The sequence below is a fragment of the Boleophthalmus pectinirostris genome, unplaced genomic scaffold (genome assembly GCF_026225935.1).
Source record: "Boleophthalmus pectinirostris isolate CB_2022bp ecotype Guang Dong unplaced genomic scaffold, ASM2622593v1 HiC_scaffold_4, whole genome shotgun sequence".
Classification (NCBI taxonomy): domain Eukaryota; kingdom Metazoa; phylum Chordata; class Actinopteri; order Gobiiformes; family Gobiidae; genus Boleophthalmus; species Boleophthalmus pectinirostris.
In genome coordinates this window covers 4590507-4607174 of record NW_026571353.1, presented here as the reverse complement: position 1 = coordinate 4607174, position 16668 = coordinate 4590507, and the positions used below count along the sequence as shown (strand labels likewise).

General features: G+C 40.1%; 1 protein-coding gene across 1 annotated transcript in view; it reads right to left on the bottom strand.

Annotated features, from left to right (window-relative positions):
* Window positions 1-16668, bottom strand: part of LOC110163219 (disintegrin and metalloproteinase domain-containing protein 28-like) — a 65241-nt gene that overhangs the window by 12668 nt on the left and 35905 nt on the right. Inside the window, exons 6-12 of the mRNA XM_055162152.1 lie at window positions 14863-15040; window positions 12011-12073; window positions 10837-10908; window positions 9422-9588; window positions 7831-7912; window positions 3334-3464; window positions 789-969 (exon numbers count right to left, since the gene is read on the bottom strand). Coding sequence (XP_055018127.1) covers window positions 789-969; window positions 3334-3464; window positions 7831-7912; window positions 9422-9588; window positions 10837-10908; window positions 12011-12073; window positions 14863-15040 — 874 coding nt within the window. The remainder of the gene's footprint in view (window positions 1-788; window positions 970-3333; window positions 3465-7830; window positions 7913-9421; window positions 9589-10836; window positions 10909-12010; window positions 12074-14862; window positions 15041-16668) is intronic.

Below are 16668 nucleotides of genomic sequence, written 5' to 3'. Positions count from 1 at the left end.
AGTTTTCCAAATTCTCCTTTTCTAGATCAGGTAGGCTAGGCTTTTTGATTTCTTTCCTTTTTGTAGCCTAGTTTTCAGTTAGGGCCTGTTTTGTTATACTTTTTGGTTTGTTGATTTGGCACAACTGGCCCACGCCTCCTCCCACCAACCTTTTGTTTGTTTTTTGTGCACGTTGGTGAATGTTTGGCCTAAAAATAAAAAGTTTGCCAAACCTACTTTGCCTTAAGGATTGTTTTATACTCGTAGTGTCCCTTGTTGGACATAGGGGACATAACAGTGGGTACTGTGCAATTATTGCTTATATTGTACAGGAAATGAGAAGTCTATATGTGTTCTTTGTTCATTTGGGACGGTAGAAAAAAGGGGTGGGGTTAAATAAGTATTTAAGTCCTTCCACTCCTTTCGGTGTGACATTTATTTTGCCTGTTATTATAGAATAGAAACATTTACCTTTGTGTTTTATTCATGTTCTATATATTACTGTCTGAATAAACATTTATTCATTCATGTCATTGAATGTTCCACAGTGTGACATTAAACAGCTCTACTTTACATTTATTCAATTACAGGTAGTTTTATAGCTCAAAAATATCTAGAAAAACAGACATTCTGACTGTGAGCGGGGTCGCCTCTCCACAGATCTGACCTGTAACTTGGTCTGGTTGGTTTCCATGAAGATAGAAAGGTTTAATGCCACACTTTCCACCAGACGAAGTTACACAATGTGCAAAAAAGCTGAAAGTTTAACTAAATACTTAAAATAAAATAAAATTAAATAAAATCCTTACTTTGACAGTGCCACAGTCACACTGCTCTCCCTTCTCCAAAAAGCCGTTCCCACAGACAGGGGGCGTCAGTACGATTTGGTAGTCGGGTTTGTCCAGGAGGCAGTTCACACTCCCGTCCTGAAGGTATTTCTCGTAATTGGAGCGACTGCAGGTGCTGAAGGTCTCAGGAATACTCCAGCTCCTGCACAACAGGCATGGATATGGAGATTAAAGCTGCATTATGAAACTTTGTGGTTGGTATGGAGATGTGAGTGCTCTGCCTGGAATGTTGAATGAAATCACCCTTCAGAGTGGAAAAGTTGAATACATTCTGCTGTAGTGTTTCCGTCTACACTGCCCAAGACGCAAAACTCTGGTCAGATCTGCTTATGTCGCGTACATATTTACGTCACAAACATCACCACCGTCACCGTCGAGTCGCCTGGCATGCATACACAATCCAGTTCCACACGCTTTTGCTTCACCGTATTCACGCAGATTTCCTCCCGAAAATGCACGTCTAAATGCAGAATAAAAAGTGAAGACACAATGATATTTTTGTGTCTTCTGTTCAGACCCTCATCATATAAACGTAGCCTAAATTACAGGTGGTTTAGAGCTCAAAAATCCTAGAAAAACATGCATTGTGACTGTGAGCGGGGTCGCCTCTCCACAGATCTGACCTGTAACCTGGTCTAGTTTGGTCTCCATGAAGCTAGAAAGGTTTAATAACATATTACTATGATTTCAGATACAGATACTATTCAGTTCATGTTTAAAAGAAAACTGTGAAACATTCCAGACAAAGCATTAACATCTCCACGAAGAGAAGAATTTGATGGATCCTCCTCCAGAAGTTACACCTGCAACTTTAAAAGGAGAGTATGTAGTAAAAAATACTACAATCACAACAAAATCTGAGTTACCATCGTCTTAACCTACAGACAGAGGACATATACAAGTTTTTTGTCTTATTCCAGTTTATGTTCAGGCCTGATGTGAAGCTCAGAAAGTCCAGAGTCCAGCACTGATCAGGGTTGAGTTTAGGTAGTGACCATTCAGATCAGAGAGAGACATTTTAGGTTTGAATCAACTGGATTTCAGCACTGAAATTGGCAACACAAATGAGAGAATCGTGTGAGACTCATTCTGCTTCCTGACTGGATAATTGTCTTGAACCAAAACACCAAATTATAACATAAACAATTTACCAATCCACTAGAAGTGGCATGGTTCACAAAATTCATGGTTCAGTTTGTATTGCGGTTTAAGGTCACGGTTTTCGGTTCGGTACGGTTCTTGTTGTCATTTTTTCTTTTTAATCTTTAATCTCCAGAAATATACTTCATCATATGTTATCTTAATTATCCACAATTCAAGATACAGCATTAAAAAAAGTTATAACATTATAGTTAGTAATGTAATCATGCACAAACTGAATTTGACTTGACTTTAAGCATAGTATTATTGGACATAGGCAGCTGTTGTGCTTTGCTGAAAAAATTTTACCACCTTCCACCCAAACCCAAACCCTTCTCAGGAGTCGAGATACTTGGTTTAGTGAAATTGCGCTCTTGGCTGCAAGGTTGAAGGCCTGGCTCCACTGCATACAGCGAGCGTAAAAACTGCAGCCTTTGGAAGCGTAACTTTTAGAATGCATGGAAAGTGACCGAGGGCGGCTCCACTGTGAGCTCTAGACGTGAGTATGGAGCAGCACATCCTCCACGCGTAGATTTCAGAAAATAGGATCCATCCTATTTTTTGATGCTCTACGCGAGTGTAGCCTTGTATCTCCATCAAAATACACACAGAGAGCATGAATCTATTGTTGTATTTGTGCATTTATCATCAGTACATCGTGCTCCTGGGGCAGATCTGTGTCGTGTGAAAGAGCCCAGGTCCAGAAAGACTGTTAATAAGTGCTTTAAAATCTACTTTTGGAATCCTGGCGTTTGCCGTGGCGAGTCTGTACAGAAGGTAAATACAAGTCTATTCAGCTGTTAATTTCACTGTGGACCTGATACAAGCGGCTAAACACGCCCAGTCAAGTCTGATTGTCTTTCCCGTTGATAAACACAGAGTCAGAGCTGCGCGTGTACGTCCTGCTGCAGCTGTTGGTGGAGCCGCCTTTGCGTTGACGCGCCGCTGTGGTTTTGCCAGGTAACACGGGCGCATCCTCCATCTCCGGGCGGCCCTCTTCTCTCCTACTTGTCATTTCTACATGTGACGCTCAGCACCCACCCTCCACACAAAGTGAACACAGGTCACATACAGGCACGAGGCTACAATGCACAAGCCAGGAACCATGGAAACCGTACAGTATGCATAAGTCCCGAACCGTGATAAGCGAAACGAACGATTCATTTTTTTTTTTTTTTTCATGAACCGTGCAGAAAAAATGTGCTCACCTTGTGTTTGAAGACGTCTGCGCTTTCCACACTCACATGTCCCATTCATTCATAATAATAACACATCTAACTCACCACATTTGTGAACACTCAGATATTTGAAATAGCTGTGTTCATTCCTTCGTGTAATGACAGTTTTATTTGAGATGTGTACGTACTTGACAGAAGGCTCCATGATGCAGTTGGCCCCGGAGCACTCACAGGAGGTGGAGTCGTGGGACATGCCCAGGTTATGTCCCAGCTCATGAGCCAGAGTGGCCCCTATCGCTGAACTCAGATCAGTGTAATCCTGCAAGGATAAAGGGCACAGTGTGAATCAGGCTCCATACACACACACACGCACGCACGCACACACACACGCACACGCACACACACACACGCACAGCAATTTCTGAACCGTCTGCGGCCTAAAATATTCACCCAATCATCACACAAATTGGCACACACATAACCAGGGTAGACTGGATGTTATACGGGTTGAAACCGGTCAAGGTCACTTGAAGGTCAAGGTAACCAAGGTCAAATATGTGTTTTTGGTCATAACTCCGTGAAGGATCGAGCTCGAGCAACGGAAGTGCTCTCAAAATCTCCGGATCTCAAGATAATCACAAATTATGACAGTTCCTTTCTATTTCAGTGTAGCTGAATAGTGTAGTTAAATTGTTGTTCTAATTGGAACAAAAATTATTTCCATTTTTTCTTTTTCTGGTGATACACGACACACTGATCTACAGTCACACAACTAACATACACACAACTCATGAAAAATGACATTTTGGTTCCACACTAGTAAACACAGACATTCTCATGTGTGACCAATATCACACACATGTTCATGGGCCTGTACACATACACACATTGTATTGTGGATATAATGATCATGTCATATGGGCTGGACTCCTCATAAACTGCTTCTGTGGTGATGAACTGACCCACCCACGCCTCATGGGGACCAGGTTGATATCTCAGATTTTTTTTGTGTAATGTAGGACTTTCAATGTTTTTTCTTAAATTCATGACTTATTAACATTCTCACTGAAGGCACCAAAACTATGAATAAACACACAGAATATAGTGAAACAAAAAACTCAGAAACATGTTTTAGATTCTTCAAAATTGCCAATAGGGATGGAATGAGACAGTTTTCACAAGACAAGTCAAAACATGAGACTGGATCCACAAGTACAAGAGAAGAGGAGATTTTAACATTTATGAGAAATGAGTTGTGCAAAACGTACCCTGACATGTTCAAATAAGTGTTTTGATGATAAACGAATTTGAAAACTGTCTAATAACAATCCTGGGAAAAACTGTGTACCTGCGCTCTGGATTATAAGGCGCACTGTCATTGAATGGTCTTTTTTCACATATAAACCGCACCGGACTATAAGGTGCATTAAACGAAACACAACAGTTGTATAAGTCAGTCAAACTTTATTTAACGCGTTCACAATAACTCTCAACTTTGTTCAATTGTAACGCATAAAAAAAAATAAATACTGTCTTAGACGCTAAATTGTTTGTGTATTCACAATAACTCATAATTGTTCAAACAGTTGGGTGATTCCAGCGTCCAGCACGTCCACATCCCTCTCGTCATTATCTCTCGTCAGTGTGGTTACTGTTCCCTGGAGTTCAGTTCAGTGATGATTCTGGTCTTGGTGAAAGCTCGGACCACAGTTGATATTGATCCTTAGTCCAGGCGTCCATGATCCATTGGCAGATCGTGGTGTAAGTCGCTCGGCGCTGTCTCTCTGTCTTGGTGAATGTGTGTTCTCCTTGATAATAGTCTTGAGTTTAAAGTGGGTGTTGTGAGCGTGTCTCTTGACAGGTGCATTTTGATATTAAAAGGAATCACAGTATGTATTTCTCCTGATGCTCCTGACTCCGGGAGCCGTAATGCTACAAGTGGAGCGGCTTTGTAGTTTACTAAAGTCGTACTAAGACACCCCAATAAATCCATATAGAAGGCGCTCTGGATTATAAGACACACACTCGTTTTTGGATGAAATTAAAGGCTTGTAAGTGCGCCCTATAGTGCGGAAAATAAGGTATATAGATAAACTAAAATTGTAGTTCTGTTTGCAATTTTGGCCCTACAAGTTTATATTTTCTCTGTCATTGTAACACTGCTATTTGGAACTACAGCTTCTAAAAAAATATAACTCACCACAACTTAACCTTTTTTTGTTAAGTTATAAGATCATATTCCACATGTGTGCACAATAACCACTCTGCACTTTGATCACTGTTTTGCACATTCTGGGCATTCCACTAAAGAAGTCCAACAAGTGAAAACCATTTCAGGAGACTTCATCGTGAACCTCTTAGACCCCGTTTACACTGAAACGAATCCGTGTATCACCGTATCACCGTAACGGAAATGATCTACGCCCACACATGTTGTTTCTGTGTCCGCAAGCCTTCCCTATCCACACAGCTTTGAGCATATGTGTTTACATTTTGCAGAACGTTTTACTGATGTGGTTCAGCTTCTGTCGGACGAAAAGACACGACTCAGTGGAATATGAGTGTTGTTTCTGTGACAGAGGGGTGTTCTGCTGATGGTGAGTCTGTTCTTTGCTTCTATCACGTTGGAGATGGTTCATGTGAAACTTTTCAGAGATTATACGTCTGCATGCCGTACACACAGACTGTATATATGAATGGACATATATTCTAGCCTCTTAGCGTTTTGGCGGTGAATTACTTCGTGGCGCATAGATCTACATCAGTGTATCAGAGTTTTCAGGTGTCCACACAGTGCCGGATCAGATTTGTATTCTGATGAGTTCGTGGGAGCTGGAGACACCAGATCGTTCGTTTGGAGTCAGATTAGTGTGGATGAACACTGCATCCACAAAGAAAATGCCTCGAATACAAACTAGTGTGGACAGGGCCTCAGAGAGAAGGACAGGGGTTTGCAGTTGCCTGAGAAGCCCGTCCCTTCTACATTCTGGAATCGGACCATAGATCGTGAAAGACCTTGAAACCAAACTTGAGAACCAACCACAGCCGTTTATTTCTATCATGTGTCTCTCAAATGTGGAAGACATCTCCTCTTGTATTATTCAGAACAAAATATATACCTTTCACCTGAGATAAGTCATAATTTGTTACTTTCGATTGTTGATTCTGAAAAAAATCTTCGTGGTTTGTCAGTCCTTTATATAGTTTTTTCACATTTTTTATGCCTTAAGCCCAATTTATACCCCCCTCTATTATCTAACGATAATCAATAAATCAATTAATCGTACAATAACTTTTAACGAGCTCGATAACTTTTCCGGCCACGATAAATTCTGTTTACATGTTTGTTTGTTTTCCTCGCTCTCACTTGCTCTAAAAGAGACTGAATGTTAGAAGGATAATATCACTCTGACTCTTCTCGTTTAACAAGTGTATTGACGCTTGAACTGTGTTGATAAACACAGTGGATGCACGTGTAGTCTGAATGCAGAAAGCGCCGCTTTCTGTGCAGTGAACATGAAGCTGCAACACAAGCGTCGCTGTCAGAACCAAAACAGTTCATCTCCATGTGACAAAACAAGTCACGATGCCGAATCAACACTGGTGAGCGGGACACGTCTCAACAGCCACATGCGTCAAATGCAGCGAGCGCACAAACAACGAGAAGAAATGTCTCAAACCGCAACAGCCGAATATAAACCCAAACCCGATAGAGTGACACCACTACTCTAGCTGCCGGGAGAACCCAAAATCCACTGAAATCCCACAAGACACCGACACGATACCAGACAGGACAGAGGCTCCCTCAGAGCGAAACAGAATCATGTGTCGGGGGTTAATACAAACATTTAAATGACCAAAATGACGAGGCCACAGCAGCAGCCACAGAGAGACAAGACACAATATTCCAATGTAAGACAACGACTAAAATCACTTTTAAGGGCAATTTTGTTACAGAGACTTAATAATCCATTTTATTTAATACTTTGGTTGTATTTGGTTCAGCAATGATTTATTCAAGTGCATTTTTGTGAACAAGTCCTCGCTGTGAGCCAGACACATTAGACTAGTCCTGTGTTAAGTCTGTTTTCTTTAGGCCTGTTGTTTTTGGTTGTCTGTGTTAAATGTTCTTTAGAAAGTAAAGTTTATTGATCATTGAGAGGATGTATTTGCATTTTTATTCCATGGTCATTATATTTTTTTAAATTGGTCTCAAAATGTCAATATTATTCGTTTATCGCAATACATTCTTGGTCAATTAATCGTCAAGCAAAATCTGTTATCGTTACAGGCCTACACCCAATCAATTTCCACACACTTTTGCATCACCGTATGCACAAAGATTTCCTCCCGAAAAAGCTTGTCTAAACGTGGAATAAAACATGAAGACGAGACGCCACATTTGCGTCTTCTGTTCAAACCATCATCATATAAACGTAGCCTAAGTCTCCAGATCCACTCGCCTTGTAAAGTTTTGTCAAAGCGCTTGTTTGTGTCTGGACAGGTGAGGTTTGCAGCAAAGACTGACTATTTAGAAAACTTGGAATCTAAAGTATCAAACATATTTAGAGTTTTTTATTTGCTACATAACTGCATACAGGTTGCTCCATATATTCGAGGTCTTCAGTGTGTAGCTACAATTCAGAATGAGAAGGTGTGTCCAAGTATTTGCATCATTTGTTTACCTGGACCACGCCCACTGAGTATCCTGTACACAAGGCTCCGACAAACGCCAGTCCAACTGTGCTGCCATCGAAGTCTATCCCACTGTGGTCAAAAGGAAGACAAACATATTAGTTAACAAGTCAAATAACAATGGTAAATGGTAACTTTTCCAACACTGAGACCGAGTGTAACAATGACAACAAAAAATATTAAAAGTGCACTGTGTAACTTTTCCGTTACTTTGATCCCAAAGGGGCCGGATCAGAAAACTCATGTCATATAAACCCCACACAAATCTATTACAGAAATCTTTTTTAATTGATGAACTCTTTCTTTTACAAAATATTATAATATTATGAACAACCTGAAACTTTAAGAAAAATACAATTTCAACACAATGTTTTAACATGAACTTGTATGTAAATAGGAACAAGTCCATTTTCCATTAGCGCCCTGTATGGAGTAAGAAAGCTTTCAAAAATATTCGTGCACATTGAATAGAAATCCGTGCGTATTTGGGAAATCCATGCATAATTGGCTGTAGTTGCGCATAAAATAAATATTTGTAAACTCTCAAATTAACCCAGCTGTACATAAAATATATTGTGTGTATTTTATCCATCAGAATACGAACTGAAAAATTATGACGTCAAGACCTATATTTATACCTATAACCCCTATATTTGCTAATTAGTCCTGGGATAACGTTACGTCTGATGTTGCCAACTGACTCCTCTATGTTTCTACTAAGATATAGGTGCAGTTTCCCCTTCAGAGGAGGTGTTTCTACACAATATTACACAGCAGCGTTCAGTTCCCGAATTCAATGTGGCAAGACAAGATGTTTTTACAATAAATTTGAATGAACCCACTTGTTGGTCGCTGTTGTAGTCCTGTTATTATGCCATTACTCTGTTTTTACCCTCTGCTACAAACTTAAACATGCACAGTCTTGATCTTGATCGATGTTTCTTCTGCTCAATGAATAATGTCTGTGAAGTGATGATGTATTTTTGACAGTAAAATTCCATCTGTGAATTCATATTCGTTCTGATGAAAGCCTAATCGTAAATTTTCATTTCGTGAATGTAATGCTTGACTTCGTAATTTTTCAGTTCATATTCTGATAGATAAAATACACACAATATATTTTATGTACGACTGGACTTATTTGAAAGTTTACAAATATTTATTTTATGTGCAACTACAGCCAAATATGTACCAATTTACCAAATATGCACGGATTTCAATGCGCACAAATATTTTTGAAAGCTTTCTTACTCCATATCCCTGCTTCTACATTTTAGGTATTGTAAACAACCCCTGTTTATTTTTCACCTGTTTTAAGTTGTGTAATAAAATGTACAAAAAAATTTAAAAAAGTAAAAACATGGTTGTACTGATTTCCTGCCAAGTGGCTTTTGGAACATTTTGACCTTGCTTTTAATCTTGTAGCTTGGACTTTTTAACTCCAAAAAGGTTAAAAGGGTCTTTTCTGGCCAAATGACATCTTGGACAGGTTGATGACACCAGCTCAGTATCACTAAATGTCACCCACTTCAAACTTTATCATAAGTGCCGGTGTCTGTGCATTGTTGTCACAGGACTGACCTGATGAGGTGGGCGCAGTCGTGCTTGGTGTTGGCCAGATTCTTGTTTCTCCAGTCCATGAAATAGTTCAGGTTTTGTTCAGTGTTGGAACTAATCGCAATTTTGTCATCGACATTCCAAACTTCCACCCCCACCAGGGCCACGAAGGTCAGCAGTGGTTTGTACACCTTGGAACGAGAATATACAGTCATACGTAAGGAACTAGTATTTTACACTTTTTTCAGTTTGTTTTGTAAAGGATATGTATCATGCAAAATTGACTTTCTTGACCATACAATATTGCTCCCTTATTCCAAAACGATGCAAAACGTGCAATTTAAAACCCACATAGGCTTAGGGAATGTGCTTTTAAAACTTGGTCTCTTATTTATTTCTGTTCTATGGTGGATGTTTGTGTGTTTGTTGTTGTCTTTGTGTTAAAACATGTGACCCTCTGCCCCATGTGACCCTCTGGGGGGGTTGGGGAGGGGGTGTGTAGTACAGCGTTTCTCAATGCAGTGTTTGCATGTGTGTATTTACATTTTTAGGGCTGTCAAATCAAATTTACATATTTTCTATTCCCTTTTTTTTCTTTCTTCTTTTCTTTGTATACGTGTTAGTTTTATATTTTGTTATGTCTGTGTTGTTGTGGATGTGCTGGGTATCCAATCCCTCAAACTTGACAAATTATAAAAAAAACATTTAAAAAAAAGATCAATGAACCATAGACTCTACAAAGAAGTGGACGACGGGAGTGTGGCGGCAGTTATAGGAGTAAATTTGAAGCCAAGTTCCATATGACGAATAGAAATTGATTGACAAATGAAGGCCGTAACAAATAATAAAGTGTCGTGAGTATACCACATGCAGTTATTAAATGCTGAAATTATATATTTGTTTAAATGTTGTTAATGAAGTCACGTAATTAATGCTTAACTACTGACACCTGATATATGTGCTTAAAGAAACTGCTGTGTAGGTTGTGTCTTTTTAAGGAAATTCTGTACAGAGCAGCTGACAAGGAGACATCCTGGCTGGCACCAAACCTAAATAGATCCGGTCATTCCCATAAGCGGAGAGGCTTCAGGGAGGAGCCAAGGCGTGAACCTGATCAACATATCATTTGCATATTTCTGTGAATGTATATATACTGGGTTAAGGGACAGATGCAGGTGTTCAGACTGCCTGAAGTAAGACCTGTGTAGAAAAGGCCACCAGGGACAGAGGTTTGACTCAGAGCTTTGTATTAGAATTGTACTGAATAGGGAATACATTTTTGTGATTTCAATCGATCGATTCCAGTCATTATTTTCTACAATTGGAACACGCCAACACAAAATATTGAAATAAAAACACCATGATCCTGTACAGTGGGTTAATATGAACATGCACGAATGCGGCGGCTATGTCCATTTATATACAGTCTATGAACTCACCATGTTGACGAAGTTGACCACTTCAAAAAGCCTCTGTCGCAGTTTTTTTATGTCATTGTTCATCTTCACGTACTAAAACAAAGATTACACAGTCACACCAAAAGCATGAATTAAGAATTAAATAAGAAAAGAATCTACCAAGATTTGATGCCCGTTAGATAGAAGAGTTTTGTGTCCATCATTTAGTAAAGAAACAGCCTTGCATAGTTTTCCATATGTATAGACAGTGTTGGGGAGTAACAGATTACATGTACCGGAGTTACGTAATCAGAGTACAAATTATGAGTAACTGTATTCAGTTACAGTTACTGTTTCAGTGAGTGGTAATTGGATTACAGTTACTTTGTTGAAATAAATGGATTACAGGGCGGTTTTCATATTTTGGGCTAAACCAGGACTAAAACCAGGACTAAAAGCAGGACTAAACCAGGTCTAAAACCAGGACTAAAGCAGGACTAAACCAGGTCTAAAAGCAGAACTAAACCAGGTCTAAAAGCAGGACTAAAGCAGGACTAAACCAGGTCTAAAAGTAGGACTAAAGCAGGACTAAACCAGGTCTAAACCCAGGACTAACCCAGGTCTAAAAGCAGGACTAAAGCAGGACTAAACCAGGACTAAAAGCAGGACTAAACCAGGTCTAAAAGCAGGACTAATGCAGGACTAAATCAGGTCTAAAAGCAGGACTAAAACCAGGTCTAAAAGCAGGACTAAACCAGGATTAAACCAGGACTAAACAATATGACACTTAACAGTAGGTGGACATAATTGAAGGCAGCAGTGTCTCATATAAAAATCACTTCTCTATCAGGATGTGGTTGGTACATTCATGTCGTTTTAAAAAGCATGACAATATCAAGTAATCCAAAGTATTCAGATTACGTTACTCACTTTAAATCATTTAATGGATTCTGTTACAAACTACATTTTGGGGTATGTAATCTGTAATCTGTAGGGAAATACATTTTAAAAGTCACCTTCCCAACACTGTGTATAGAGATAATTATATCGAATACATTGAGTTTTTAGATCACATTCACCCATACAGCAAAAACAAAATAAATACAGAAATCCATTAAAATGTACTTTTTTGAAAACAGATTCCAGTCTGCATATCATTATTACAATACTAAACATATCACAGGCCCAGCCCTCATCATCTTCATCACCCTCTTACCTCTCTTTTATCAGCCACCAGGTAGAGCTCCATGTACTTCTGCTGAAACACGATGGACCCAGCCTGCAAACACAAACGCATTTCCTCAGTTATTGCATATTGTCACAAATATTCAACTTGTTTTTTTTTTTTAGTTTTCTTACTACGGAAGCCGAGAGGGGTCACAACAAACGCAAACGCCGCAGCAAATACAAATGCGACAACACAACAAAAAGCCACAACACACCAAAAAAAGCCACAATGGAAGTGATCGCGGGACTCTATTTTAATGCAAACGCCACAACAAATACAAACGCCACAACGCAAACGCCACAACACATTAAAAAGCCACAACACATCAAAAAGCCACAACACATCAAAAAGCCGCAACACATTAAAAAACACAACACATCAAAAAGCCACAACAGAAGTGACCACGGGACTCTCTTTTCAGACGGACCGATCAAGCGGCAAGTGAAGAAGAAGAACTACAATGTGAAACGAATAATGATAAAACAACAAAACAAAACTAAATTACTTTTATTTATGTTTCCAACTTCTCCGTTCCTTTACTTTTCACATTGTAGTTCTTCTTCTTCACTTGCCGCTTGATCGGTCCGTCGGAAAATAGAGTCCTCCACTTCTGTTGTGGCTTTTTGATGTGTTGTGGCTTTTTGATGTGTTGTGGCTTTTTAATGTGTTGTGGCTTTTTGATGTGTTGTGGCTTTTTAATGTGTTGTGGCTTTTTAATGTGTTGTGGCTTTTTAATGTGTTGTGGCTTTTTAATGTGTTGTGGCTTTTGCGTTTGTGTTGTGGCGTTTGTATTTGTTGCGGCGTTTGCATTAAAATAGAGTCCCGCGGCCATTTTCGTTGTGGCTTTTTTTTGTTGTGTTGTGGCTTTTTGTTGTGTTGTGGCTTTTTGATGTGTTGTGGCTTTTTGATGTGTTGTGGCTTTTTAATGTGTTGTGGCTTTTTAATGTGTTGTGGCTTTTTGATGTGTTGTGGCTTTTTGATGTGTTGCGGCTTTTTAATGTGTTGTGGCTTTTTAATGTGTTGTGGCTTTTTGATGTGTTGTGGCTTTTTGATGTGTTGCGGCTTTTTAATGTGTTGTGGCTTTTTAATGTGTTGTGGCTTTTTGATGTGTTGTGGCTTTTTGATGTGTTGTGACTTTTTGATGTGTTGCGGCATTTGTGTTGTGGCGTTTGTATTTGTTGCGGCGTTTGCATTAAAATAGAGTCCCGCCGTCATTTCCGTTGTGGCTTTTTTTGGTGTGTTGTGGCTTTTTGTTGTGTTGTCGCATTTGTATTTGTTGCAGCGTTTGTGTTTGTTGTGACCCCTCTCGGCTTCCGTATCTTACACATTTGTAAAACATTTCATTCATTTTCACGGCCAGACAGAATCTAACTATTGGTATTCATTATATTTCTTTATAAAAGCATTAAATAGCAGTAGAGTTTATGGTATGACTAAGCAATGGAAAAGTGAGGTTGCCTTACAAAAAATGTAATTTAAAAAAACACTTCTAAAATAAACACAATGCATCTTAAGGCTTTGTTTATATGATGAACAGAAGACGCAAAAGTGGCGTTGCTGCTTCACTTTTTATTCCACGTTTAGATGAGCGTTTTCGGGAGGAAATCTGTGTACATACAGTGACGCAAAAGTGTGTGGAATTGGACTGTGTATTCATGCCAGGCGGCTCAGTGGTGACACTAGGTGGTGATGTATGTGATATAAACGTGTACGTGACATGAGCAGATCTGACCAGAGTTTTGCGTCTTGAGCAGTGTAGATGGAAACACTATGGTGGAGTTTATTCAACTTTTCCACTCTGGTGGTGGTTTCAGATTTTTGCGTTTTTAAGTCCCAAAAACGCTGTCTAAACAAAAGTCATTTCTGATCAAATGTTTTGCTGTTTTTACCCACAAGCGTTCTTAAGTAAATAGGCCCTGAGTCCATGCATGAGGTGTAATTTCAAATGAGTTAAACGGGCCGGTCAGAGTCAACCAAAGGGCTTTATGTGGCCTGGGAGCTGTACAATGCCCAGGTCTGGATTAGACAGACTGTTTTACTGATTTATTCTTCATTACAAAAGCTTTGGACATCATGGCCAAGTTGCTTATGTTATAATTTAGTGTTTTGGTTCTAATTCAATTATCTGATCATAAAGCCAAATGAATCTCTCATCTGGAGTGTCATCACTCAAACCCCAAAACCTGCAGCCAGTCATGAGTCAGTGCTAGTGCAGCCTCTGCAGCTCAGGGAGGGAATTGTGTTGTGGAAAAAGATTCCATTTGTAGACACTGGTGAATGTTGAAGCAAAGATGCAGAGTTTATTTCTCGCAAGAAATAGGTCCGACAGAACAACAAGCAGCATGTCCCCTCGACGTCAGACCCTGAATGATACAAGCACCAAGTTTATACAGGCTGAGAAGACCAGAGGACAAACGTTTCAATGTGAGAATGTGACGAGTCCTACTGAGGTGTGGCCAGATGTGTTTATATTGGCCTTCCTGAGCACGATGTCACATGTGGAGTTAAAACAATAGGAGAGACAGAGGTCTGAAACCCAACTGCTTGATGTGATTTGCATCCATATTCACCTGTCTTGATCACTCCCTGACCAGCTTGCTTCCAGATAAGATTTAGCAAGCAAGAGAGAACAGAAGCGTTTACATTTTGAAGGGTCAAGGAAACAGGAGCATTTACACTGAAGGGTCTTTCCCAACTCAGTGAGTTTCAGTTACAAGACCAAATGTTTCTAAAAGATAAAATAATCACACAATATTTTCATTTCCTTTACACTGAGCTTTCAGCTGTAAGAGACTACACCAATGCCATGAACATGAACTGAGGCAAAGAAACGTACGCACCATAGATCTTGTTCTGCTGGGTGGCTCTTCGTTCGTGGCCCATGTGTAGTTGGTGACTCCACACGTGGCTGGAGTGGCGCTCTCCTGTTCAGCGACCTTAAACACGGCGTGATCCCCCTCAGGGTCAGAGGTCAAAGGCTCTATCAGGAACCTGTGCTGCGACGTCCGGAAGTACCCTCTGAAAACAGCCACAACAACTGTTAATTAACCGTGTATTTGAACAGTCTTACCCCAGGACAGATGTAGTGTTTAATCAACTCTTGAGGTAAAAATGAGACTGCTGTGTTTTTGCATCAAATTAGGAGAATCAGGAAGTGCCCCGTTTGCATGCTTGTTGCTTTACTGTGATGGCAAAACTCTGCTCTGGCCTCTGAACGTTGTGAAGTTGTAGTGAATATGACTACTAGTTTGTACAACATCTTCCACTTCAGACATGCATTATAACCACAACTAGACTTTATATCAGAGATGGTCAGGAAGTGTGTGTTAGCATGCTAGCTGTCGTAAGCTTTACCTAAAAAAAAACTCATCAAAGGGAATAAATAGGGCTCTCGAAATAACTCTGGACCACTGCAAACTATTTAAAATGAAAGAATTCTGTTTTTAAGACAGTGAAAATCAGGTAAAGAGTTTTAAACTGAAAAAAATGAATGAGCAACATATACTTTGAAGTAATATCTGACCAGGTATATTTGTACTTTTACTCAAGTTATGAAATGCAGTACTTTGACCACCTCTACTGTTACTGTAGGAAGTAACATTTTATAAAAGTAACAAGTTATTGTAATACTTTGCTTTAAGGGAGTAATGTGGCATTACAGGGGAAAAAATGGGGAAAATTAGTCCTGGTTCAGTCCTGGTTTATTCGTGGTTTAATCCTGGTTCAGACCTGGTTTAGACCTGGTTCAGCTATGATTTAGTCCTCTTCAGTGTTGTGCAAGAACGCGTTCATTGAACACGTTCATTTTTCAGTGAACTCTGAACTGAACGCAACACGTTTGTAAATTAAGAACTTGAACGTGAATTTGTTCAAATTATGTGTGATGAACGACTTACGTCACTGTTGGGGTTCAGTTAAACGTCGGAATTTGTTTTCACCTGACGAGTGACGATCTGCTCGCACTTCACCTCGCGAAACCACAGCCGCGTGTCAACGCGAAGGCGACTCCACCGGCAGCTTTAGCGGAACATACGGGCTCTTGTGTCTCTCAATGGGAAAGTCAATCAAACTTGACTGGGCGCGTTTAGCTGCTTGTATTTACCTTCTGTACAGGCTGACCACGGCAAATGCAAGGATTTCAAAAGTAAATTTCAAAGCACTAATGAACAGTGTATGTGGATCTGGGCTCTTTCACATGATCCACAACTGCCCAGGGAGCACAATGTGCTGATGGTAAATGCACAAATACAACAACAGATACATGCTCTCTGTGGATTTTGACGGAGACACGCGCCTCAGCTCGTGTAGAGCGTCAAAAAATAGGATGGATCCTATTTTCTGAAATCTACACGCACAGGACGTGCTGCTCCACGCGCGCATTATTTTACTTGGTACATATGTCAGTAACGCGCGTCACAATGCTTTTTCAACCTGGATTGAAATGGTGGGTTTTTCGTTTTTTTTCATACAAATTTGCTAAAATCACCGCGATATCAGCAGCGGTGAAACGCCGGAGGTGCGCCCGCGTAGACCGTGATCCTGAGCGAAAGGACCGACGCAGAAGTCCGCGCTCCACCGAGATAAACGCAGCTGACGCCCGATCGCACTCGGGGTTCACTCAGGGGCGGTGCTAGATTCCAAGTTCT